The sequence below is a fragment of the Temnothorax nylanderi genome, unplaced genomic scaffold (genome assembly GCF_030848795.1).
Source record: "Temnothorax nylanderi isolate EJ_2023f unplaced genomic scaffold, tnyl_v1.0 TNYL_tig0021_pilon, whole genome shotgun sequence".
Lineage (NCBI taxonomy): Eukaryota > Metazoa > Arthropoda > Insecta > Hymenoptera > Formicidae > Temnothorax > Temnothorax nylanderi.
In genome coordinates this window covers 599983-625808 of record NW_027249083.1, presented here as the reverse complement: position 1 = coordinate 625808, position 25826 = coordinate 599983, and the positions used below count along the sequence as shown (strand labels likewise).

General features: G+C 34.0%; 5 protein-coding genes across 7 annotated transcripts; 1 reads left to right on the top strand and 4 right to left on the bottom strand.

The window, feature by feature from the left end:
* Positions 1 to 1502: 1502 nt before the first annotated feature.
* LOC139769235 (odorant receptor 47a-like) lies at positions 1503 to 3461 on the bottom strand. Its single transcript, XM_071700109.1, has 3 exons — positions 3314 to 3461; positions 2253 to 2951; positions 1503 to 1859 (listed from the first exon to the last, which is right to left on the bottom strand). The coding sequence occupies exons 1-3, from the start codon at positions 3459 to 3461 to the stop codon at positions 1519 to 1521; spliced, it is 1188 nt and encodes a 395-aa protein (XP_071556210.1). The 3' UTR covers positions 1503 to 1518.
* A 1408-nt stretch (positions 3462 to 4869) lies between these two features.
* Positions 4870 to 8135, bottom strand: LOC139769267 (odorant receptor Or2-like). The gene is made up of 3 exons (XM_071700175.1): positions 7409 to 8135; positions 6370 to 7075; positions 4870 to 5314 (listed from the first exon to the last, which is right to left on the bottom strand). Exons 1-3 carry the CDS (start codon positions 7550 to 7552, stop codon positions 4974 to 4976), a joined length of 1191 nt encoding a protein of 396 aa, XP_071556276.1. The 5' UTR covers positions 7553 to 8135; the 3' UTR covers positions 4870 to 4973.
* Positions 8136 to 8623: 488 nt separating this feature from the next.
* Positions 8624 to 11116, bottom strand: LOC139769270 (odorant receptor 4-like). The gene is made up of 3 exons (XM_071700178.1): positions 10676 to 11116; positions 9730 to 10447; positions 8624 to 9003 (listed from the first exon to the last, which is right to left on the bottom strand). Exons 1-3 carry the CDS (start codon positions 10811 to 10813, stop codon positions 8663 to 8665), a joined length of 1197 nt encoding a protein of 398 aa, XP_071556279.1. The 5' UTR covers positions 10814 to 11116; the 3' UTR covers positions 8624 to 8662.
* An 892-nt stretch (positions 11117 to 12008) lies between these two features.
* On the bottom strand, positions 12009 to 14940 carry LOC139769234 (uncharacterized; the record flags this gene model as incomplete). Its single annotated transcript, XM_071700108.1, has 3 exons — positions 12009 to 12624; positions 13438 to 14127; positions 14763 to 14940. Coding segments are annotated over 3 exons (1209 nt in total), but the record flags the coding sequence as incomplete, so codon positions are not given.
* A 2121-nt stretch (positions 14941 to 17061) lies between these two features.
* On the top strand, positions 17062 to 25768 carry LOC139769265 (uncharacterized). 3 transcript variants are annotated; one of them, XM_071700166.1, is made up of 7 exons: positions 17062 to 17208; positions 21283 to 21466; positions 21716 to 22116; positions 22637 to 22948; positions 23031 to 23232; positions 23708 to 23941; positions 24192 to 25768. In XM_071700166.1, exons 2-7 carry the CDS (start codon positions 21293 to 21295, stop codon positions 24270 to 24272), a joined length of 1404 nt encoding a protein of 467 aa, XP_071556267.1. In that variant the 5' UTR covers positions 17062 to 17208; positions 21283 to 21292; the 3' UTR covers positions 24273 to 25768. The 3 variants fall into 3 exon arrangements, with proteins under 3 accessions (XP_071556267.1, XP_071556269.1, XP_071556268.1); XM_071700168.1 differs by lacking the exon at positions 17062 to 17208 and adding an exon at positions 20321 to 20344; XM_071700167.1 differs by lacking the exon at positions 17062 to 17208 and adding an exon at positions 20833 to 21174.
* The last annotated feature ends 58 nt before the right edge of the window (positions 25769 to 25826 follow it).

The following is a 25826-nucleotide window of genomic DNA, read 5'->3' as shown; positions in this document are numbered from 1 at the left end:
CTATTTAAATATAACAGGAAGTAACAGTATTTTTTTCTCAGTGTATAGCGCTCCGATTCAGCGAATGCATAAACTCGACCATAACCCTCAGTGTGTTATTTGCTAGATGTGTTTACATGTCCATAGTAATAAAAGGGTAAAACAATGTATTTTAATGTAAATTGCAAATATATTAAATTCCAAAATTAAATCCCGCGAAATCCCGTTCTTTTCTCGATTGATATGCGACATAAACGTTGTGAACGATTCAGTTCAATCAAATAAATGGCATCTTCTTTCTTTACTGCAAGCCAAAGTGTATAGTCTCAAAATATTTTTAATCCATATTTGCACATAGTATCAGTTGTCATAAGATCTCTTGAGAATTTTTAATCTCGCCATACGTACGCACATACACACGACGCATATACGCACACATGAATGCTACTGATTATATGACTTTCTTATCGCTATTCGTAAAACTGAAATATACGAGGCCGATGTCTTGAAGATGTACATCATTGTCTCGCGATTAACAAAGAAAAATTTTCCACCGGTTAAGCGAAACGGAATACTCGATCTCATCATATATCGCAAAATGCAGGTCCTTCATCAACGTTAAAGGAAGGCTAAACCAGGAAGTTGTGTATAACGCATGGAATATGCCTTCGCTTTCCTTTCGCAGGTATTCACCACCATAAGTAAATACCAACGATTGCATTACTAAGAAGTTTAAGACAAGAACACTCTTTGTTACTTCAACATAATATTTTTCTCGTTCAGGTATATATTTAAACGTAATCCTAAAAATAAACATTTTATTTTAAGACATATACGAACGTGTTCAAAGTGTTAACTGTGTGAGTGTGAATACTTAAATTTTTAATAAAATATATTATAATTAAGTCTCTTTCATAGACATATATAGACGGAGCATAAGCTGCCACTATGGATGAGGGGTGTGTAAAGGCATCCGCACAATGAAAAATATAAGGAACAAGGAACAGATATTAGCGATTAGGACTAAGAAATCAGGAAAATAAGTGCAAAAAGAGATCGGTGTACATGTCTTTACACACCTTTTCCCTACTTTCGTAGTCATTCCTAACGTAGTCATTCCTAAGGAACAGCGCGAGCGATGCATTTGGTGAAGCTATTAACTTCATCATTCCAAGTAATAATTTCACACATGTTCATTCCGTCACAGTAAATAAACTTAATAAACACTATGTGTGCATAATATTATGAGTAATTACTGTAGTACAAATTTTTCTTAATTTTTATTTACACCATTACACATTACTTTAACGTGGTTTTTATACATTTTCTTAATGTTTTTTGTATTTATATAACTCCCAATAAATATAATATTAATGCAATTTTGACATTCCGTCAAATTACATATCTTTATCCGTTATCATTTACAGGAAAAACTGATCAATTAATTACAATTGTTTAACAGACATTAGCTATATAGATAACGTAATTTATATAAAAGAAAAACTAAACCATTTACTTTTCTTTTGAAAGAATTTCTACTCACGTTTTAGTCATTACCCTTAACACTGACAAATACGAAGCGGAAGATTTCAAAATTTCCTTAAAAGTCATCAAATTTATTGCTACAAACTTTCCTGCAGTTAGTTGCTGAGGATTAGCCGTTCGAAGAAATATTAGTGGTAAATTTTTCATCATGCTCAGGTCAAAAGTGTACCATGGAGATTTATAAATTGCATAGGCCAATCCTTCCGATTGAAACTCCAATGTCTGCCCAGCGAAGCAATAGAGAAAAAGTTGCACCAGCAGTGCGACAATAAAGACGCTATGTTTTGCGGCAGTAATAGTATCGTTCATTTCAAGCGAGAGAAGTATAAGGAAACCTGACAACAATACAATATTGAATATAATTAGATAATAAATTATAATGAATATAATTAGATAATATAATTAGATGATAAATTTAAAATAGTTAGAAATATTAGACTAATTCTGACACAGTCTTTGTAATTTATTTGTAATATATGTATGATATATACATACATTGTTTAACTTTTTGTTGTAAAAATTTTGGAATTTACATTTATTAGTTATTTTATATCATACATAAATGTACATACATACATACATACATACATACATAGATACGTATATATGATGTATGTATATGTATTGTATATGACATGGAATAAGTAACAAATATATATTTCGAAAAATTTACAAAACTAAATTTGGTTATTGTTTATTTAAAATACTTTTACGTTAAATATGTCTACCTTCGACACACAGAACAAGGACACTCATAAAAAGTTGCGCCAAGATGACCAGGGTGAATGTTCTCTCTAAATAATGCGACAAATACATAAGTTGATAATGTCTCTTTAACAAGGTGGCGAGTTTAGTGCGGTAGGAAAATTCTTCGCAACCCAATTCAGTAAAGTTCATCTGAAGAATTGCAAATTGTCCGCACATGTGCATCGTGAGATCGAAGAAGAACCCATCGTTCCCGCACTGCGAAATGGTGTTAACGGCGATCTGTACGAACTGTAAAGCTCCAATGGCGCTGTTAGCGAAAGAAGATGTATACTTTCCAAAGACGCAATAGGTCGCTAACAGTTTTCTTTCGTGCGTCACATTAAAAATCTGCTTTTCAGAAGACAAATCGATATTGGCGAACACGAAAGTGGAAACGACGAATACGATTGAGGCACAAGCGAAGTAGAAGAATATCGAGGAGCCTAGTTTACCTATGCGCGCATACTTTATCATGATGTCGCGAGAGTGAGAATTTTTCACGTAAGTCCAATCATAGATGACCGATTCCACCAAAATGAATTTTTGTCTCCAATATACGCGATGCAAAAGCAGTTTTACCATACTAGTTATTGACGATGAGCCTGTTAGAAAAGCATCCATGGCATCCTCATGGCCATTACAATGTCGAATCATTTCTAGTGACATGGTGATCGATGTACCTGTCTGATTCATAAAAGTGAAATAGAGATATTGCGTCTCAATATAAATGTATTTTTATTTTATTAAAAAAAATATATATATATATATATAATTTACTATACATATAACGTTTAATAATTATTTAATAAATGTATAACAAAATATTTTTTTAGTAAGGCAAGATATATACTATACATATATATATAATATATATATAATATATATATATATATATATATATATATAGTATATATATATATATACAATATATAAAAATAGACTAAAATTTAACATAGTATTTTGTTTAATGAGATGAAAGAAACAAGTTCAAATACTTATACGCGAATATGTAAGAATAAAAATTACATTAAAAAAGCATAACTTACTTCCACTATCGTCGATATAAACCATCGAATCTTCGAGAATACATTTTTCTCATCTAATACCCAGAGTCCAATTATGCCAAGAAAATTTTTATGAAAATTCAAAATATGTGCAGTGTCAGTATTCCAATCCGTACTTGATCCCATTCTCGAGCACTTAAAATTTTGCACTTGCGTAAGATCTTTATTATCTCGTTCGCCGTCTGTTACACTGAATCTTCCAAGTATCTCTTCAAATCGTTATTCCTTGAAAGCGACTGTCCTTTGTCTAAGTTCTTTTGCCTACGCAATGACCGCATCGTTCAATATTCGATTTGTTACCTGCAATACTTAAAGCAACCCCTCCGTGGTGCAACCGACCGGCGACCACCTGGATTTCTTTCTAATTTATTATTCATACCTTCGGCTTTCGTGACTTTCTTAGAGAATGCAAGTATAGCCTTCGTTTGCATTCGTATTTGTACAAATAATATGGTTAGAAATAATACGCAATTCAACATTGTCCTCGACGGTGCCTCTTAATATCTGTAGATATCTATTAGACTTACCTATAGCTGTTTAAATATTATATTTCGTGATAAATAAAAAATATACAAATAGCTGCCTAAGCGATCTCACGAAACTGTTGCCCTCACTGGGGAAAGATTCATATACGGATCTTTAAAATCGTATACGATTTTAGATAGTTTCGAACATAAGAAAGGAAAAGAAAAAAGATAAACTTTACGTAGAAAAATTGTAATGGTGTATTCTAAGAATTGTGACGTTAATATTTATCTTTATATTTATTTTATATTTATATTAATATTTATCATTTTCTTACATTATGATCGTTACATATTAAATGATACTAGAATAAACCCTTTTTTAAATCAATTATTGTTAATAATTTATAGTACATTTTTAGGGGTTCGAATTTTTCCGGAAAAAGAAAAAATTATTCTGAAACTATTTTGAATAAAAAATAAGTCAACAATATATATATATATATATATATATATATATATATATACATTTCTTGAATTAATTATATATCATCAGATCCATAATTGATTCCTCGTCCGACTACATTACATCTCCGTTTTTTCCTGACTTCAGATAGATATGTATCAATAGCTTTCAAACCATGATGTGGTTCCCATGTCAATTTTATTGGTGACCTCTCAGCGCTTTCTCTATACTTTTATATATGTCTTATTTATTTGTATTTTAATTTAAATGATATATGTTATGGCTGAAGAAGACTCGGTGTAGTTGAAACGTTCCTATGTATTTTCTTATTTGATTTATTAATAATTTTTGTTTTGCTCGTTTATTGACTTTTTTCCTTTTATTATTTGTACACATACGAGCGAATAATTCCCTTATATCGAGGTTATATATTAATCCGATGAAATTCGAACGAACAAATAAACGGCGACTCATTTTCCATTTACATTTTCGGAAATTACATTTCACTAGATAAAAGCATACGTTACTTTATCGGATAATTCCAAATCCGTCAGAAATAAATCGGATAAAGTAGTGGAACGGTTTTTTCCGATTAAAGCTGGACATTTTATTCAGTGTGTTTAAGAGACATTAGCTATATAAATAAAGTAATTTACACATATAAAAGAAAAACTAAACCATCTACTTTTCTTTTAAAAGAATTTCTACTTATCGTTTGATTATTACCCTTAACACTGATAAATACGAGACGGAAGCCTTCAAAATTTCCTTAAAAGTCATCAAATTTATTGCTACAAACTTTCCTGCAGTTAGTTGCTGAGGATTAACCGCTCGAAGAATTATTAGTGGTAAATTTTTCATCGTGCTCAGGTCAAAAGTGTACCATGGAGATTTATAAATTGCATAGGCCAATCCTTCCGATTGGAACTCCAATGTCTGCCCAGCGAAGCAATAGAGAAAAAGTTGCACCAGCAGTGCGACAATAAAGATGCTATGTTTTGCGGCGGTAAATGTATCGTTCATTTCAAGCGAGAGAAGTAAAAGAAAACCTGACAACAATACAATATTAAATATAATTAGTGATAAATTTAAAATAGTTAGAAATATTAGACTAATTCTGACACAGTTTTTGTAATTTATTTGCAATATATGTATGACTAGCTTGATACACCCGTGCTTCGCTACGGTATGTGAAGGATTCTATAATTCACCCCCGAATTTATATTTGCCCCTTTAGGGGTTGATTAGAGCAAAATCTTGAATTACGTTTTTAAGCACTTGTATGCGTAACCTTTGTAAGCAAAAACCAAATCGATATATCAACAGGCCTAAGAGATATTGAAAACACGTTTTATCCCTTTTCACCCCGTTAGGAAGTTTCAAATTTCTAAAAATCCCTTCTCAGTGGGTGCTTACGTCATGGAAGGAATATACTCTCCGAATTTCATGTTTCTAGACGTAGGGGTTTGGGCTGGACGTTGATGAGTCAGTAGGAACATTTGATTATATATAGATAGATAGAGATAGATAGATAGATAGATAGATAGAAGATAGATAGATGATTAGGGCAAAATTTTGAATTATGTTTTTAAGCATATGTATGGGTAACCTTTGTAAGCAAAAACCAAGTCGATATCTCATCGGAGCCAAGAGATATTGAGAAAGTCGTGAAAACACATTTTACCCTTTTTCACCCCCTTAGGGGTCGAATTTCTAAAAATCCCTTCTTATTAAGTGCTTACTTCATGGAAGGAATATACTTCTCAAATTACATGTTTCTAGGTTTAGAGGTTTGGGCTGGGCGTTGATAAGTCAGTCGGAACATTGAATTATATATATATATATATAGATAGATAGATAGATAGAGATATATACATTGTTTAACTTTTTGTTGTAAAAATTTTGGAATTTACATTTATTAGTTATTCTATATCATACATAAATGTATGTACATACATACATACATACATAGATATGTATATATGATGTATGTATATGTATTGTATATGACATAGAATAAGTAACAAATATAAATTTCGAAAAGTTTACAAAAATAAATTTGGTTATTGTTTATTTAAAATACTTTTACGTTAAATATGTCTACCTTCGACACACAGGACAAGGACGCTCACAAAAAGTTGTGCCAAGATGACCAGGGTGAATGTTCTCTCTAAATAATGCGACAAATACATAAGTTGATAATGTCTCTTTAATAAGATGTTGAGTTTAGTGCGGTAGGAAAATTCTTCGCAACCCAATTCAGTAAAGTTCATCTGGAGAATTGCAAATTGCCCGCACATGTGCATCGTGAGATCGAAGAAGAACCCGTCATTCCCGCACTGCGCAATGACGTCAACGACAAACTGCACGAACTGCAGTGCTCCAATGGCGCAGTAAGCGAAAGAAGATGTATACTTTCCAAATACGCAATAGGCCGTTAATATCAGTTTTCTTTGGTACGTGTCATTAAAAATTTGCTTTTCAGAAGACAAATCGATATTGGCGAACACGAAAGTGGAAACGAGGAATATGAACGAGGCACAACCGATATAGAAGAATATCGAGGAGCCTAGTTTACCTATGCGCGCGTACTTTATCATGATGTCGCGAGAGTGAGAATCTTTCACGTAAGTCCAATCATGGATAACCGATTTTACCAAAATAAATTTTTGTCTCCAATATACGCGATGCAAAAGCAGTTTTACCACACTAGATATTGACGATGTGCCTTGTACAAAAGCATCCATGGCATCCTCATGGCCATTACAATGTCGAACCATTTCTAGTGACATGGTGATCGATGTACTCGTCTAATTCATGAACATGAAATAGAGATATTGCGTCTTAATATAAATGTATTTTTATTTTATTTAAAAAATATATATATATATAATTTACTATACATATAACGTTCAATAATTATTTAATAAATGTATAACAAAATATCTTTTTAGTAAGGCAAAATATATATACTTATATATATAGATATATATTGTATATATATATATATATATATACAATATATAATAATAGACTAAAATTTAACATAGTATTTTGTTTAATAAGATGAAAGAAACAAATTCAGTTCAAATACTTATACGCGAATATGTAAGAATACAAATTACTAAAGAAGCATAACTTACTTCCACTATCGTCGATAAAAACCATCGAATCCTCGAGAATACATTTTTATCATCTAATACCCAGAGTCCAATTATGCCAAGAAAATTTTTATGAAAATTCAAAATATGTGCAGTGTCAGTATTCCAATCCGTACTTGATCCCATTCTCGAGCACTTAAAATTTTACAATTGCGTAAGATCTTTATTATCTAGTCCGCCGACTGTTACACTGGATCTTTCAAGTGTCTCTTCAAATCGTTATTCCTTGAAAGCGGCTGCTGTTCTTTGTCTATTGTTCTTCCCGCCCTCCGCAATAACCGCATCGTTCAATATTCGATTTGTTACCTGCAATACTTAAAGCAACCCTTCCGTGATGCAACCGACCACCTGGATTTTTTTCTAATTTATTATTCATAACTTCGGCTTTCGTGACTTTCTTGGAGAATGCAAGTATAGCCTTCGTTTGCATTCGTATTTGTACAAATAATATGGTTAGAAATAATACGCAACTCAACATTGTCCTCGACGGTGCCTCTTAATATCTGTAGATATCTATTAGACTTACCTATAGCTGCTTAAATATTACATTTCGTGATAAATAAAAAATATTAAATAGCTGCCCAAGCGATCTCACGAAACTGTTGCCCTCACTGGGGAAAGATTCGTATACGAATCTTTAAAATCGTATACGATTTTAGATAGATTCGAACATAAGAAGGGAAAAGAAAAAAGATAAACTTTACGTAGAAAAATTGTAATGGTGTATTCTAAGAATTGTGACGTTAATATTTATCTTTATATTTATTTTATATTTATATTAATATTTATCATTTTCTTACATTATGACCGTTACATATTAAATGATACTAGAATAAACCCTTTTTTTAATCAATTATTGTTAATAATTTATAGTACATTTTTAGGGCTTTGGATTTTTCCGGAAAAGGAAAAAATTATTCTGAAACTATTTTGAATAAAAAATAAGTCAACAATATATATAAGCATTTCTTGAATTAATTGTATATTATCATGTTGATGATTGTCGAGTAATATTGTGCGTTTTGCGCGATTTATTATAACGTGGTATGGATACAAACATTCGAACTTTAATCGTGGTATATTCTTACCTAACGTTTGGCAAAATATGTTAATCAATGTCGCACCCAGACACATATCGAACTATTCACGTATGCAAGACCGAAGAAAACGAAGGAAGGAAATATTGCATTGAAGGTATCAGTTATAATTTATAATCGTGTGCCGACAATATCAATTTTACACATCTATCATTACTCTGAGAACGGAAAGGTAGGAGCCTGTAGCTTTCAAAATCTCTTTAAATGAAAATAAATTCATCGGTAGGAATTTCCCGGCTGTCGTTCGATGCGGCATCCTTCCTCGAAACATCACCATACGCAGGTTTTTCATTACCTTTACATCAAAATTATACCACGGACTGTCATAAGCGCCGTACGCGATCCTTCCGGTTACGTATTCCAACTGATCGCCAGCGTAGCAATAGAGATACAGTTGCACCAGCATTGTTAGAATCAAGACAACGTGTTTTATTGCTGCGACGTTATCACTTAACTTCAATGTTATTATCAATTGCATACCTGAAAATAAATCTTAAATTATTACAAAGAGACACAATGTAACTTCAATGATTTAATAATATGCAATATCCAATAACAAGAATAATATATTTTATTTCTGAGATTTAAAGTCTTTAATTTTTTTAGGACGCAAATTTCTGGTTTATGATAATATTTTGAATATTTATAATAGATTCGGCAAATCTAGGCATGCTCGCTTTTTTTAGTTTAAGAGATTTTATTTGCCATCCTTTGATTTCTTATTTTATAATGTTTTTGTTATTATTTTTTTCTACTTAATATTTTATTTACTAAGTTCTGAAATTCTTTGTTAGAGCAGATACAATATTAACATGTCAAATATTTAATTTATAATTTTTAGAGCTTTCGAAAGGCGAAAACTCAAGTTATATAAGAGAAAAGAACAGTAAAGTCCAATATGCAATATGCGATTAAAACGCGTCAAAATCAAATATATTTTATTAAATTACAATAGAAATATTTGCTATTAATGATTTAGATGTTTGTTATAAAGCTAATATCGTAAATTCTAATACAAAAACATAAAGCACAATTATTTTTATAAAGTTTGTTATAAAGTTTGTTATAAAACTAATATCGTAAATTCTAATACAAAAACATAAAGCACAATTATTTTTACCAAGCAAAAGTCATTGTATTTTATATTGTAGTTATAGTGTGGATAGTAGGGAATATGTAATTTAAAGAAATACCGAAACGGAATACCTTCCACACAAAGCAGCAGCACGCTCATTGACACCTGTGTGAAAATGGCCATGTTGAATGCGTACTCGAAACTCTCAGTCAGTCTTATCAAATGGCAATGTCTGCCGATTAACATCCGTATCCTCTTTTTGCAGGTTCGCTCTTCTACTTCGATGCTGGCAAAGTCCATTTGCAGTATCTCGAACTGCCCGCATAGGTGCATCGCCAGACCGAAGAAGAAACCATCGTTTCCGCAATGCGAAGTGGCATTGACGAAGATCTGCGCCACTTGTAGCAGCAAGACGCAGCTGTAAGTAGTTGTCGGCAGCGATCCGAAGACGCAGTAAGTCGCCAAGAAATATGTAGTCACAACCGTATCGTTATCGTTATCGTTAACCTTGGAGACATTTAGCCAGGGTATCAAACTGTCGAGCGATACGGCATTGAAGAGGAACGAAACGCCCGATGCGTAGCCCAGATACAACATCGTTAAGGACACAATCCTGCCTACATGGGTGTACCTCATCATCACCTCCCGCTGTCGCGTGTCCCGGGACACCGACCAGTCGTCGATAACGGAAGTCACCAGGACGTAAGTGTGCCTCCAAGTGAGGCGGATGACGAGAAGCTTGGAGAGGCTGACGAGAGACGAGAGGTCCATTAGAAAAGCCTCCATCATGTCTTCGGCACCGAGGCACTGCCGGTACGCTTCCAGAGACAGGCTGCCAATAGTACTGATCTAATCGCCGAAGAAATCGCGTTAATTCGCGATTCCTTTATTTTTAATTATTAATTACTCATAAGTTTTACAAATGTCTAAGTGTTTTTGTTCAAGAAACCATTTCCAGAGATGAAAATGGTTTCTGTAATACAGGAGTAATGACAGAGGTATAAAAAAATGAAGATATACTTCGTATATATCTTTAATTTTATCCAGTTTGTTAATAATTATTTTTGTAATATTTACCTGGATCAAAATGGCTAAGGAACATCGTGCGATGGATTTAAATTCTCCCGCATTCAAAGGCCAAACTCCAATTATACCAAGAACTTTTTCATAAACATTTAGGGCGTAGTGAGATTCGTCGTTCCAGTCTTCCTTCATTATTCAGAATCGTCGAAATATCTCTACGTATCTTTTTCTAAGAATTAATCAAAAAATCAATTAAGCCTACATATGTACTTATGTTCCATATATGTTACACCAAGATCTTAGTCAAAGCAATGCCAATTATAAAACTTAATTCGAGTTAATATCGAAACACAGCAATATTTTAAAGAAATGCACTTCTTATCATCGCACTATTAATTTACTTACAAATACATAAAAATACACTTTAATAATGAAAAAATTAAATGTACTTTTTTTAATGTTGATTTAATCAAGAATCAAAAGTCAGTATTTCAATTGCGAACAATTATCACGCACAAGTCGAATGAAATTACTGATATCCGTTTCTCTCGGTAACGTTTATTCGATTTCTCTTCACTGTGCGTTGACTGAACTCCAAACTTACTATGAAGGCGCGCGGCAAGCAAAGCCATCTCACTACCCACGCCGTCGAGGGCGAGGCACCCTTCTTTGATCTTTTATTCACGCGAGGAACGGTGTGTTACGCCGCGCAGAAACGGAATCGACAGAACAAAATCACATATGTTTCTATACTCTACAGGATGCGTCGCTTTGCAGTCGAAGACTATTTCACTTTTGAACTTTTACCGATTACAGCTTCTAGCGAGAGTGCCTTTGCTCGAATATGCATTTGTGGTATGCAACGCGGTACAATCATGCATCTCTTTCATCATGGCAAAAACATAGAAGGAAATACGAAAATTAATAGTGCACCGCAGTTCTTATGCTGTAGAGTTCTATAACTGAAATCGAAACATACAGGTAACATATAGCATCGTATACGATTTTGTATACGTTTACGTAAAACGTTCAGTCTATCATTCTGTGCCGTTGAAGTAACTGAAAGGGGACGGAAAAGACGAGGGATGTATAAAATATATCGTGTATCGTTGAAGACAAATTGAAAACTTTTATATCAGAATATCGTGATATTCCATGCATATCTCTAAAATTAAAATACGACTGAAAACTTTATTTTAAATTATTTTAAATTAATTTACAAACTTTATGAAGGTTTAACCCTTAACTAGCACACGGGGTGTCAAACATCCCAAAAGTCACCAATGAAACATTCCAATACGTTCCACCTGGCAGAAATCGTCAGTGCCCTTCCAAACACAATTCGAATCAGACGTATAGAATTGCTGGGGTGCCTAACACCCCAAGTACAGGAATTTTTTTGAAGCCTCAAAACTAAAAATTTCATAGTTTAGGCTAATGGGTATCATTTTCCAGTGTTTAATGTATGTACTTGATTTTTTTCAAGCCTATTTTTTGGAGCCTCCATTTCGCCGTACCCAACGTTCAAAGTGTGTGGGGTGTACAACACCCCGTGTGCAGATAACGTTCGATCGCGGACGTGTGCTAGTTAAGGGTTAACTATCGCGAGGGAATGTAATCGACAATATTGCGCAACTTCAACAACTGGATAATATATATTGTTTATTCACCTAACATAATACGCAAGACCGAAAGATACGACGCCGTGGACTTTAAGATATCTTTAAACGTAACCATGTTCATGACCATGAATTTTCCGGCCGTCAATTGATGAGGAATACTGGCTCGCATTAGAATAATGTGAAAATCCTTGGCTATACTAGCTGGCAGCTCGAACCAGTCGCAGTCATAAGTGGCATAAGACAATGCGGCACTTTTCATCTCCAAGTAATCGCCAGCGAACGTGTAGAACGACAATTGGAGCAGCATAAGAAGTAAAACACTAATGCTATGTATAATCATATGTAGATTTCCGAGAGGTAACGATACGATTAACATGTACCCTAGAAAATGTTATCACAACATTAAAAATATGCAGTTTTTATTGGAACAGATATTACGAGATTCGATATTGTATTACAAAGATTACAAACAATTAAATAAATCTCAGCCACGTTAAAATGTCATTGCAAATTAGAATTTAAGAGCCGATTTTACAGTCTCCGATTAACTTGATCCTCCGAACTCACTTTTCATCTCTTTCTAACTTATATAACTCCCCCTTATATTTATTTCTATCAATGTAAATTAACTTTAATCTCGGTTTAATTTACTTTGTATCTCTCTTTAGTTCTGAGAATTAAAAGGAGATAAAACGTAAGTTAAAACCGAGATTAAAGTTAATCTGATAGAAATAAACATTAGAAAGAGACGAAGAGTTTAATCGGAGGATCACGTTAATCGGAGACGGTAAAGTCGGCCCTAAGAGTGTTTTTTTTTTTTTAATAAAGCTTGAAATAGGCTCGAGAACACTTACTTGAGAACACTTTGTTTTTTACAAAATAATTAATTTTCTGTTTTCAAAAATTTATAATATGAAGATATAAACCCCTATAAAAGCACGTTGAAATTTTTATCGTACATACATTTGCATCTTAAATTGGCATTATGTTAACTTTTGAGTTTGTAATAAACAAGTCAATTAATTTTATACAATTTGTTAATCTATATTAATTTATTATTCTGTTAAAAAAGTTACTTTTAAATCGCGTACTATCTTACGACTTAAATTGAAAATTAATCTCGTCGATCAGAAGTTTAGCTTTGTGTGTGAAATCTTTAACTTTAACAATTTTCTATATTTAAAGGCATATTACCGTCTATACACAGGAGAGTGCTGGTAACGAACAAATACATCAAAACGCTCGCATTAAACGATTCCTCCATACACTCGGCCAGTCGGATAAGATGACAGTGCCTTTGGACCGCTTCAGCTATCACGCGACGTGCCTCGCTGACTCGGAATTCGGATAGTTTCATACTCAACGCGTCATATTGGGCGCACAGGTGCATGGCCAGTCCGAAGAAGAAACTGGTGGTACCGAAAGTTAGTATACCAGTGGTTAACATCTGTATCGCTTGAATGACCAGAAACGCCTGACGCGACGACGCGCTTTCAAACATACAAGACTGACTTCCGTTCTCGTGGCTCGCGTTCACATTGTCGATCTCATTATCGAGCTGGCCCGTTTTCACGGTGATCGCTGATATCGCCATAGTGATATAAGTACTCACTATGATGCCCACGAGAAAGAAGGTAAGCACCGTCACGCGTGTCGACATTGTCGCGTATTTCTTCATGACCCAACGAACTTTCTTATCCTTCTGCACGGCCCAATCGTCCATTATGGAAGTGACTATCTCGAGTAATTCCTCTCGGTGGATACGAGGTGCGATTAGTCTTGTAAGGGCTAATAAGGCGGCGGCACCGGTATTCACTGAGTCAAGAGAGCTTTTCGCTCCGTTACAGTGCAAATAAATTTCAGTGAAATAGAGGCACATCGGAACTACCTAGAAAATAAGAGATTGTCATAAAAAATAGATTATCAAAAAAGAGTCTTTATTTTTTATTTATATTGTGGATATGTAATACAAAATTTATGTTGTTAACGCGATTATAATTATCAAAATACGTTCTTTGATAGAGATTTGCACATGAAAAATAGTAATAGGCACGACAATAAAAATTTGTCTTTTTAGAACTTATTTAATTAATAAATATATATAAAATTAATAATATCCGCATTGAAATATACAAAAACCTATAAATACAGTGTTTGTAATTTGTTGTCTTCATTAACATTTTAACTACGATTTCAATAAACAATAATTACAAATATAAAAATACAATTTAATATTCCAAATGTTTATAGCATAAAAAATTATACGTAAGTTTTGATAGTAATCTATTAGAAATCGTTTGTGTAGGTACTTCAGTGATAACAAGTGCAAGTAGACAAATGAGATAATTAAAACATAAAAGTAAAATTTACAGTTTACTGGCTTAAGAGCACCCTGCAAAAATATTTTAATATTATAAAATAATTATAATATTAAAATAATATTAATAACTTATTAAAATTTATGTGAAGGAATGTTACATGATTTAGCATCACGTAATCAATGACCCATTTAACAATACTTACTTCTAAAAATACTGCGATGATCCACCTGAGATCCATGAAGATATTTTTCTCCCTCACAGGCCAGATACCGACGCAACTAAGAGCAAATCTGTGCACTGACAATGTCACAGTAATGTCTTTATGGAAGATCATTCCGAATCCGTGGACTCCTGTCGCGAGTATGCGATCGTCAGATTAAGGCGAGGCACGCGGAAGAAGTCTCGACTTTTTTCGGAAGATACCGCCGTAAGTATTGCATCTTTTATTCGCGTGCGACCGTCCGCAGCCGCGCTGACTTTTCGCGAGACACAACGGAATGTAGCGAAGAGATCTTTTCTTTGAAAAAGGTCGCGCGCGCTATACGAATGTCGCAATCTACAAAACCGCTACCTTGAGGTACGCGGTGAAGCGACGCGCGGATATTATATTGATCGCAGGTCTTCTCTTCTCTCTTGTAAAACTATTTGAATCTTAAAATCTTCTGTCTCTCATAAAAAATACACGTAGGTATATCTGTGAGTCAACGTTGACGGAAAAACTAGAGTTTCCTCTCTAATTTCTTATTTATGAAACGCGAATCTAACAATAAGCCATATCCCGAGGTAAAACAGAGATGTTGAAATATTGCGATGTATTTACTGCGGTATACAATTTATATAATTTTTCTTTAATCAAGAATGTACAACGATCCTCTCTCTTTTGCTAGCTCGCGGATATTTTAATATTAAATTCTAGCTTTACGTTGTTGTATATAAAATATTGCATTACATTAGTGCGTGAAGTACCGCGCGTTTTCTACATCGTATTTTTGTTTTATAGAAAGACAAACGTTAGTTGCAAGATTGCCTTTTGCTGCTTCGAGCAAAATCTCACATTGTGTGTGTGGTCTCATTATCGAGGACGTTAGAAGTTCGTTGTTCTAACATGGAAGAGGGGAATCAATTAGACCTCGGGCGGAGCAAACAGGATGGAATACCAACGAGCTATAATCGTCGCGGTTATTCAAAAATCGGCATCAAGTCACAGCTCGTAACCGGTTGAACGTCCCTTCTCTCTATCATCACAGATCGCTTCACGTTATACCGCAGTGCACAGAGATGACCTTGGCACCTGGAGTTGAAGAGGCCGGTATAATACCTTCGTCCGAACGCACGTTCCCTAATCCTTCGCGGGGTCATCGACTGTTCGCCGAAAGAGACTTTTGTGTGTATTTGTATCAAAGCCGGTTTTTACCACGAAGCATGTTGCTGCTCCTCGAAACGGTAGTTACTCAAATCTGTGTACAGCGATTTTAGTCGAGTGGGGAACGGTGAGATATTTTTTTTTATCTTATCTGTTGAGATTTCTATTCCCATTCGGTACCCGAATTCCACTATCTGAGTCGTAAGATATTTCGTCGGGGAATTCCAGAAAGGAAGTACATTTTACGCAGCTGTAATTTACATACCGCGACCTGGATAAACTGGCAGAGCTAACCCGATCTCGATAACGGTAATTTTCACTGCCGCATTTCCAAACGTTCATTCATTGCAATTGGCATTATTGGCGGAATATTGTCGATTAGATCGTTCATGGTATTGCGAGGCTAATAATGTACGCATCAAATGGGAACATCAGATGTTTATTTAAAGTCGTCTAACGTATTTAACGTTAATAGACCGTATTATATTATCAACTGTCATGCAAGAATCATCTTATAAACAGTTATAATTATTAAGAACTGCACATAATGAATATAATGTATACACAATTATCATGTTCCTAAATAATACAAAAAAATAGTTGAGTCACGAGAAAATAATATGTATTTATAGAAATAGAAATTCTTATAAATTCTACAATAATCTTAGAGCATTGGGTAAAATCTTTCTGAATTTATCTGTTTCAATATGTCGTTGTCCGCAAAATTTATTCGTAAAATTTACTTGTTTAAATCTTCGGCGTTGAGAACAAATTTGCAATTAGGTTCTCCATATGTTTAACTGCTAAAAATAGAATAATTTTGTACAATAATAAATGCAAAATTTATCTATTTCCAGAAAATTGCTAATCTATTTTGAGAAATTATCAACGTCGCAGAGTTGTTCGAGATTTTTAAACGCTTGATGTATGCCGCATCGTCAAACAAAAATCCAAACGCGGCCCGGGCTCGAGAATGCTTCGAAGCTTTCCGGAGCAAAAACGCGAGAAATCACGCAAGTGATAAGTAATATTCCGGTCGTGGTGCAGGGATCTGCATCGAGTCGAAAGCGCGCTGGCGGTGCATTGTATTGCCGGCTTCAACGCTCCAAAGTCAGGGGACTTGCTCAGGTAGGTAAGTACCGTTCGACGGGCTACGTCTTACGCCAGTCACACCACAACCTTCGTCGTGTCAGGTGCACGGGCTCCTGAGGTACCATACACGCGCATAGTTCGTTCGCAGTCCGACACAGGCAGCCCGTAGATTATCCATCGGTTTTAAAGGTACGAGGGAAACAATTGCTACACACAAAATTTTCTTTCGTTATCATGATCACAGTACCATTATCCCGGCCGAAAGAGACCTTTCAAACCGGAACCCCTCAAGAGAGCACTTTGATTCTTAACATACTTGGACGTTTACGTGTCTTTACGAGTTCGTGGGATTGACGTGAAAGTCATGAAAGTAGATCATCCGAATGTGAGAACGTAAAATAAAGTGTTTGATTAAAATTTTATGTTTTACGGAAACTTATTGACAGAACGTTATATTAAATACAAGCGTGGCAGTAAATTGAGCAAAATATAGAAAATTCGAACTTTGTTCATATCAATATGTCCCGTGTTTTATATTTTTATACTTCTTTAAAAATTGTTTTATATTTCTTTTATATTTCTTTTATATTTATTTTTTAATACTTCTTTTATATTTTTTTGTATTATACATCTATCTTATCTAATATATTATCTTACGTATTATCTCACACTTTTAGTGAAGTGCATTCTTGTAACTCGCATTGCATTTAACATACGCTACTTCAACATATGGTATAATTTCATTAAAGAATATTTTTTAATAATAAGCATTCTATATTAACAAATATGTTACAATATCTTCGAATTTACACAGCAGCTGTGCTTTCATTACAATTGGCAGATCACGCGCTCGTGATATATCCGTTACAAAGAATAGTTGCGCCGTTAAGAGAAATTAATTTTGTACACTTGGCGAATCAACCCTCCGCGTAGATGCAACCTTCCGCGAGATGCACGCAAAATTTTCCCGTCATAAATAACGTAACGGCAATTCGAGCACCAATGCTCGTATCGCCTTTCCACATTGGAAACATCGAACACGCTCTACTTGACTGCGACTACCGTTGCTGCTGGCGCGGCCACGCGAATTTTTCAACCGGCAATTCCACCGCGTGCGCGCACGCGCGCGCCGCCACGCGTGTAATTGCAATCTATGGGGATTTCGTTTGTCTTGCTGATCACATCGGCGAAGTTTACGAGCTGACTGACTATATCCGAGATGTTAAGTAACTGTTCCGCCGCCTCGACATGGCTATGCGTAAGAGAAAGGACGTCTCACGTGTTTGAACTTGAACTAACATACGGTAAAAAGGGTAATCTCTGGCATACTGGAATGTAAATGCTTTTATACACAAATAGATTTGTATATATATTTCTTTATATTTATATTGATATATTTATTCATAAATTTAATATATATAGTAAATGAGAAAATTTGAGAAAAACTGAAAAAGACCATAAAATTATAATACGTAATTTAAAATGCATGAAAAATAACTTCCTCCGCTAACTTTTTTATGTCAAAATGAGAACAGCTTGTTTTATCGTTTGTCACAAAAATATAATCGGTGCTTGTGAATAGCGTAGTTCTGCTTAAAGTTGTAAAATTCGATCAAATAACCGACAATGTTTATAGCTATACGACAAAGCGCATTACAAGAGAACGCACTCAAAATTTTTAACATTTTTTAGTCACCTATCGCTATCATTTACGATAAACGTGCACCATTTGGTGATACCTTTTACAGTCTTAGTCATCCAAGGTCTTCTCCTATCGGTGCAACGATATGCAAGTCGCTGTACTTGCATTTTTAAAATACCTGTATGATTTCATTTGCTGAAAATCGACTTAATTATAAATGCAAATGCAACTGCAAACGTAGATAACGTAGCGACCTCATATAATTGTATTTTACAACATATTCTAGCGACATATTTCTCGTGGAAAATCGAAATAATTTTTAGCAAAATTTTTATTCTAAGCTATTAATTTTTTCTCTTCAAATATCAAGATGCCAATATTTATGTTACTAATTTTTTAATGTAAAATTAATAATAATCTATTTATAATTACGTATATTAAAAATCCGGATGTTAAAGAAGCAAACGATCGATGACATTCATTTACGCAAGAACACACGCATAACAGTCTTCGTCAATTAATAAGTAGCAAAATATTTACAGTTAACATAACGTGAAAACAAATAAGCCAGTATCAATAGCTTTCTCAATTATTTCATAATTACTTTAACTTATAACGTCATATTAATTATAGAAATAGCTTTCTTCCTAATGATAAAATCGTGATTATACATTTCAGACTATTCTCTATATAAATTATACCGTTATATTAAAGTTACTGCAATAATTTACACGAAACTTTCGGCGAGATTCGTCATAAATATGTCGCCATAATTTTAAAAAAGTATATAGGTTGCTTCCGAAGCAAGAATATCATGCCGTCAAATCGCTGACATCCGCTTATTGGTAATCAACGTATTGTACGGGAAAAAATGTGCAACTGTACGATTTTAATTTCATGAGTAGGCGGTCATTGCACCTTCTTCTTGATCACGTGCTACGTCTGCGACGACATTGCAAAAATCCCGCACGCGCTTTCCCTCTCGACAATCTGAGAACGAGGTAGCTTCCGCGTTTCTTACTTTTTATACGCGGCTGTCAAAGATGATTACTAAAAATGTGACAGACAATTAATTTAAATTAAAAGCGAGATAACTTCCACATTCACTTCTTTTACTTCTTCTTCTTGCAAAGAAATACATCGCATTTTAGTGTAAATTTTCTGATGTCGTGTTCAATAATAATGTAGATTATACATTCTAATATTCTTTCCTACATAATTTGTAGAATAACTAAACTTGATGTCAGGCTCTGTGACTTTATAAATATTAAAAATTATTTAAAATTTAAATTACAAAAGAAATTAAGATAACACACTGAAGAAAATGTAGAAAATTAAGAAAATTCATATTTTTAATTGTTTCTTTTAATTTTGTAAAAATATTAATGTTTGATGATAGTCAGAAATAAGCAATTTATAATATAATAATAAATGGTGTGTAATAAACTTGCTGTCTCTTCTACTTCCAGATCATTTAATATTTCATTTGTCAACGTTACACAATATTAAGATATGTTAATCGAGAGATGTGACAGTCGAATCGACTGTTTATTCTTTCGACTTATCATTCACGACTTCGACGCGTTGAGGGTAACGATGACTAACAGTCCATACCGTTAGACCGAATCGTTATTCCAACTGGAGAATGTCAATTTCATGCGGTTTACGGTACTCAAATTGAGCGTTAGTATACACTGGCGTTGCACCAATCATTTATCGTCATTGTCTTCGTTTGTGACAGTTGCTACGATTCTGATCCTCAAGGATACTTGTTAATGATAAGCGATAATGTGTGCTCGTTACTAAAAACGAATTAGAATTGTGTTAGTAAACTAAATAAAAGCTTGGATTTTTCTGCCTATTTAATTGATCTAATTAATTCATGTTTTCCATATTTATCTTCATATTCTTTGAATTATATAAATGTTAATAAATTATGAAAGAAAAAAATATGTGCATATTTGATTCAAATATTATCAAAATTACAAAAATTATATTTATTAAATAAATACAGTCAAAAACAGATCGATACCGAGCGTGTTACAAGCTTTTATTGTATAGAACATACTCGCTAATGTGTGTGTAATTGCTCCATATATATGTATATTGTGCATTGTACGCACATGTGTAATTGCTCTATATATTTATTGTGCATCGTACATAACGATATAATTGCACAATTTAACTTTTTAATATTTACTCATTCGCATTTCTTTTGCGTGTTGACTCAACGCATTCGTCATCAACGCTTTCGTATGTCTTGCGAAATACGCGCGCGTGTACTAACACCGGTGACGCAGCTATAGGAACAACGGTATCCGAGTGGCCACGAGCCGAAACGTTTCCGGTATATGTCGCCCGCGTTTAAAAAAAAATCCTCACGACAACGACCTCGCACAAGGCTTCTCTTCTCCTAAAATAACTCCAGAATCAGGATCCGCCATTAAGGTCAACGACACGTTTCGAGGAAACTCTGTTTTTGATCAAGAGGCAAACGAGGCCTCGTTGTAATTGTACGTCATTAAATTGCGGAGAAATGCAATTGCGGCATCGAGTCCTCGATGATTACTCAGCAGGAATATCGTCGAATAACGTCGCGCTAACCAAATGTTGTGTTACAGAAACGGAAGGATGTGGTTGTCGAGGACGTCGCTCCTATTGGTACTAGTCGGGCTGGCGAGTTCCGAGAAGAATAATGAGGACGATGCGTCCAACGTCTTCATCGAGGAAGCTAAAAACCTCTTTTCCCAGAAGTCGCTCGAAGACATGGCCCAGACTTTTGTGCAGTCAGATTCCGCCAAGCAAGTATGACGAAAATTCGTGTACTCTTCAGAGAATTGCCCAATTCAATTTCGATTTATTTAATCTCTCACCGATTTCTCCCCTTGATATTCTTTTCATTATATCTAAATATGACAAAAATTCTCTTCATAAAATATTTAAATATTTAAAATAGGAATAACTAATTTGACTTAAAATTGTCTTTTCAATTTCTTTTAATGCCTACAAAACGATCGTTGGAAGATTTAAATATAAAGTATGAGAAATTAATAGGTCCGCGACATGATATTCGAAAAAAGATCCGCGGCGGACGATGTCGGCCAGCTCATCTCCGGGCTGAGTAGCTTGATGTCAGGTGGACAAAATAATCAAGGTTTCGATTTATCAATGGTGAGCTCAATTCTGAGCGCCTTGAATACTGGTAAAAGATCGACGAGAGACACGGAACACAAGGAGGATTCCGGTATAGACTGGGCGAGCATAGTCAACATGGGCAGCATGTTCTTCCAGCAAAGTGCAAACAGCGACATGGCAATGGGTCTTGTGCCAATGCTTCTAGATGCCCTAGGTCACGGAATGAATGACAACGATGCCGGGAATAAAGATCACTCTGGGCACTCCTGGTTCTTGCCACCAGTATTGGAGAACATTCACGTCATGTGGGAGCATTTCAGGTAGTACGCTAACTACATAATAAAAACGTGATGGACATTGTAAACATTAATCTTCCCCGGTGAAAGAAATCCTGATAGTATCTTATAATATTTTTAAGAATTTTTCATATTTTAAATTTATAAAAGTTTCTAAAAAAGTACCTTAAAATTTCTTCAAATTTTATAAATTTTTTTAAAATTTTCCGAATTTATATAAATAAAGATTTCTAGAAAAATATAGATTTTCTCAGCATTTCTTAAGAACTCCAATTTTATATTAAACAAATGAAAAATGTTCTAAAAAGTTATAAAAATATAAAAGTTCTGGAAGATATTATGTGAAAAATTTAAAGAAATTTTTCCAACAGGATTACGCTGTCAAAACAAATTAAAAATCAGCAAGATTGATCAGATTAATATATCTTGAAGAAGAATTAAAAAATATTAAAAATGACTTAATTTTCATAAATGTATTTGATCGTCGATAATTTTTCTGTAACTCCCTTTTTGCTGTAACTAAAAATTCTTTTCTGTACTTTAGTAATTCGGAACTTGGGCAAACGTTATGGAAGAACAGCGGTCTATCAAAAGTAATTGCTCAAATGACGGACGAGAAAGGCAATATCCTCTGGGAGAAGATCCTGGACAGTTTTGAACATCCTGCTATACGTCGAAGGTGGATCAGGTCGCTCACGAATTTTGTGGCCGAATGGATCTCTCACGTTTCTGAGCCGGTAAATCAACAACGTTATCTCACGACCATACAATTCGTCGGTAATAGCTTTCTAAAGTCTCAGGGATTTCCAAAAACAATGATGTTCGATGCCACAAAACCAGCGGAGAGTATCTCCAGGTTAGTGTGATAATGTTTAATTTTATAATTCTCTATTTTTCCAAGTGTACGTAACACAGTTAACGTAAAATTTCTCACCCAGATTGGCAAATGGGATAGGGAAGAGATACCTGAACATGAACGTCGACAGCTCGCAGTACGTAAGGCCGGCGATATCGTATTTCCAGGAATTAGTGAGCTTGGCCTCTGAAAAAGGATTTATCATGTCCCGAGTAAATGCACGAGAGCTAAGCAACAGACTAACCGACATCATTAACAATGATTTCATCGGCCCTATTCTCAAGGTAAATACTTTTTTTATACAGTTACAAAACAATAATTATTTTATACAGTAAATTATTGCCGCGATGGTACACAGGCTTGTTCTTTTTTTCATAGTTCTGTTGCTTAAGATTAAAAAGCTGTTTAATTAAAATTTAGCACTTCTTAAAACTTAATTCACTTAAGATTTGTAGTAATATCCGACCCTCGTGAAATTCTATCTGGCCTGCCAAGAAATTCTGACATTATAATATAAAGGAATTTTAAAATAAAATAAGATGTTTTAAAATAAAAATATTTTAGTTTTATATGATTTTCAAAAATAAAACTTATCCGTCTCCCCGGTCATTACAAAAATTGTAGTATTATCCTCTTGACAAAAAAGGTTGGGAACCTCTAATCTCGAGGATTATAATCTTTTCATATAACTTATATAAAGCTTAAATTTGTATTAAATTTCGATTTTTCATAAATATTAGCGTATTCATTTATTTTCAGTCGTATCGTGCGTACAAATGGGCGACGAAGATGCCGCAATGTGCTAGTCAAATCTTATGTACCATAAATGAGAAGAGTCAGCAACGTGAAGACGCCAGCAATGAGCTATTTGAACGTGTACGCAACAGATTGCTGAGGGTGGCAAGTTTCCCCGCGGCTTGGGCAGTCAGTAATAAGTTAGGAACTAATTTCTGGCCCCTCTACGGAGCCATCATGGAGCATGAGGGATGCATTGTGAGTAAACTATAATCCGTCGACAAAAAGGAAATATATTTCAGTCTAACGTAAATAAAAATTATATTAAATTTTTTGTGATTAATTTTAATTAAAACAACCGAGACAGAGAAAGAAGGATAGTTAACAAAGATCTTTGCTTAATAAAAATATATGTATTGTTTGTTCTATTGGTTTCTCGCGTCGTCTTATTTATTATCTTAAATATTAGTAATTAACGACTTGTATCTTTTTTTCGTTTTGCTTTCAGAGCAAATACCCAGCAGACTGCACCGCTTTCCATGAAGAGGAGATCAGAGTAACTACGGAAAACATTCATAGCGAACTTTGAGTTTAGCTCGATAGCGATCTGTGAAAGACATTAATTGCTAAGTCGCCTCTAAGATTAAAAGAATGTGCCGCGAAACCGTGTTCTTATTTATTCCATAATTCTAACGTATTTATTGCACAAAAATAAAATGCGCCTAACGAAATTGCATTGATAATTGCGGCGGAATCAATTTGACAAAAGCGACTAGATTATTAAAGCGTCGTCTACAATGGCAGCAGGAGTATACAGTAAGACGTAAGCAGTAAGTTATTGACTAATGGGATTTTTACAATTTAAGAATAATCGACAGTGGTTGGTTAATAGCTTACTGCTTACGTCTTACTGCATACTCCTGCTGCCATTGTAGACGACGCTTTAGGAGTGTCTCTACATTTTCTTTGCATGTACAAACAAAGATGTTATAAAACATCAATTTTAAATATTAAAAGTTAATAAAACGTAACCAGAGAAACGCTTAGAAGATGCCGTGAAGATATCTAGAAGACGTTCTTATCTCATGAGTGTCTAATGTGGTCTGGTTCAAACCACATTTTTTGGATCTTTGTATTATTTACAAATAAGTTCGTGCTCAAGAACCAAGAGTCTCAAAAAAAGCATACGATATATGCAAAAGGCAATCCAACTTTTTCGACTTTTTAAACGGATGATTACATTTAAGTTAAAAATTACATTTAAAAAAACTGCGCTAAGTTTAGCTTCTCTTAATGACATTACAAAATGAAATTGATACTGTTTAATGACATTTTTAACTAAACTATATATTTTTTCTTTTAAGAAACAAATTAGTACCAGAATTTTATTACACGTATCATTCTTCATATTAATAAAGATATGTGATGCTTTAATTATTACAAACCGCAATGACCTCATTCATGTGGAAGACAAAAACATCATGCGATATTTTCATCTTGAAAGATGGACGGTTAAGAAACATGTCATTTCTTTGATATTTCACATCAAAAGTAACTGTGCCACCAATGTGACAAATACTTTAGTTAATTATAAAATATTACGAGATAAAATTGAATTTCTTAAATATCAAAAAATTTACTTCCATATTCAAACGTCATTAAGAGAAATTTTAAAAGGTATTTTAAATTAATTATCAATATCATATAAAATTATCAATGCCATACTGGTACAAAATTGCAGCACGGATCCAATAACCGCGCATTGTACGAAAATAATATTGTAGCCAGAATGGTACAGATTTTAATCATCTCTAATGAGGAGCTGTTGAAACCTCACAGCATTATTCAAATTGCAATTCTTTTTACAATTGCTATAATATAATATAGTATATATTCGTCGATTTAGATAAAAGAAAGTGCAGTCATGGGTACTTTGTGCATGCTGCACATTATGCTTTAACGTGTCTCCGCGATTTTTCTTCGCGAGTGCAATAACACGTGGTGCTCAAATATCTATATCATACGTATAAGTATAAATATTGTATTAATAATTGTATCTATATAAATTACACGTCGTGTCTCTTTCCTCTTGTTCCATCTCTCTCTTTATTACTTCTTACTAGACAAATCTATAAAAAAATCT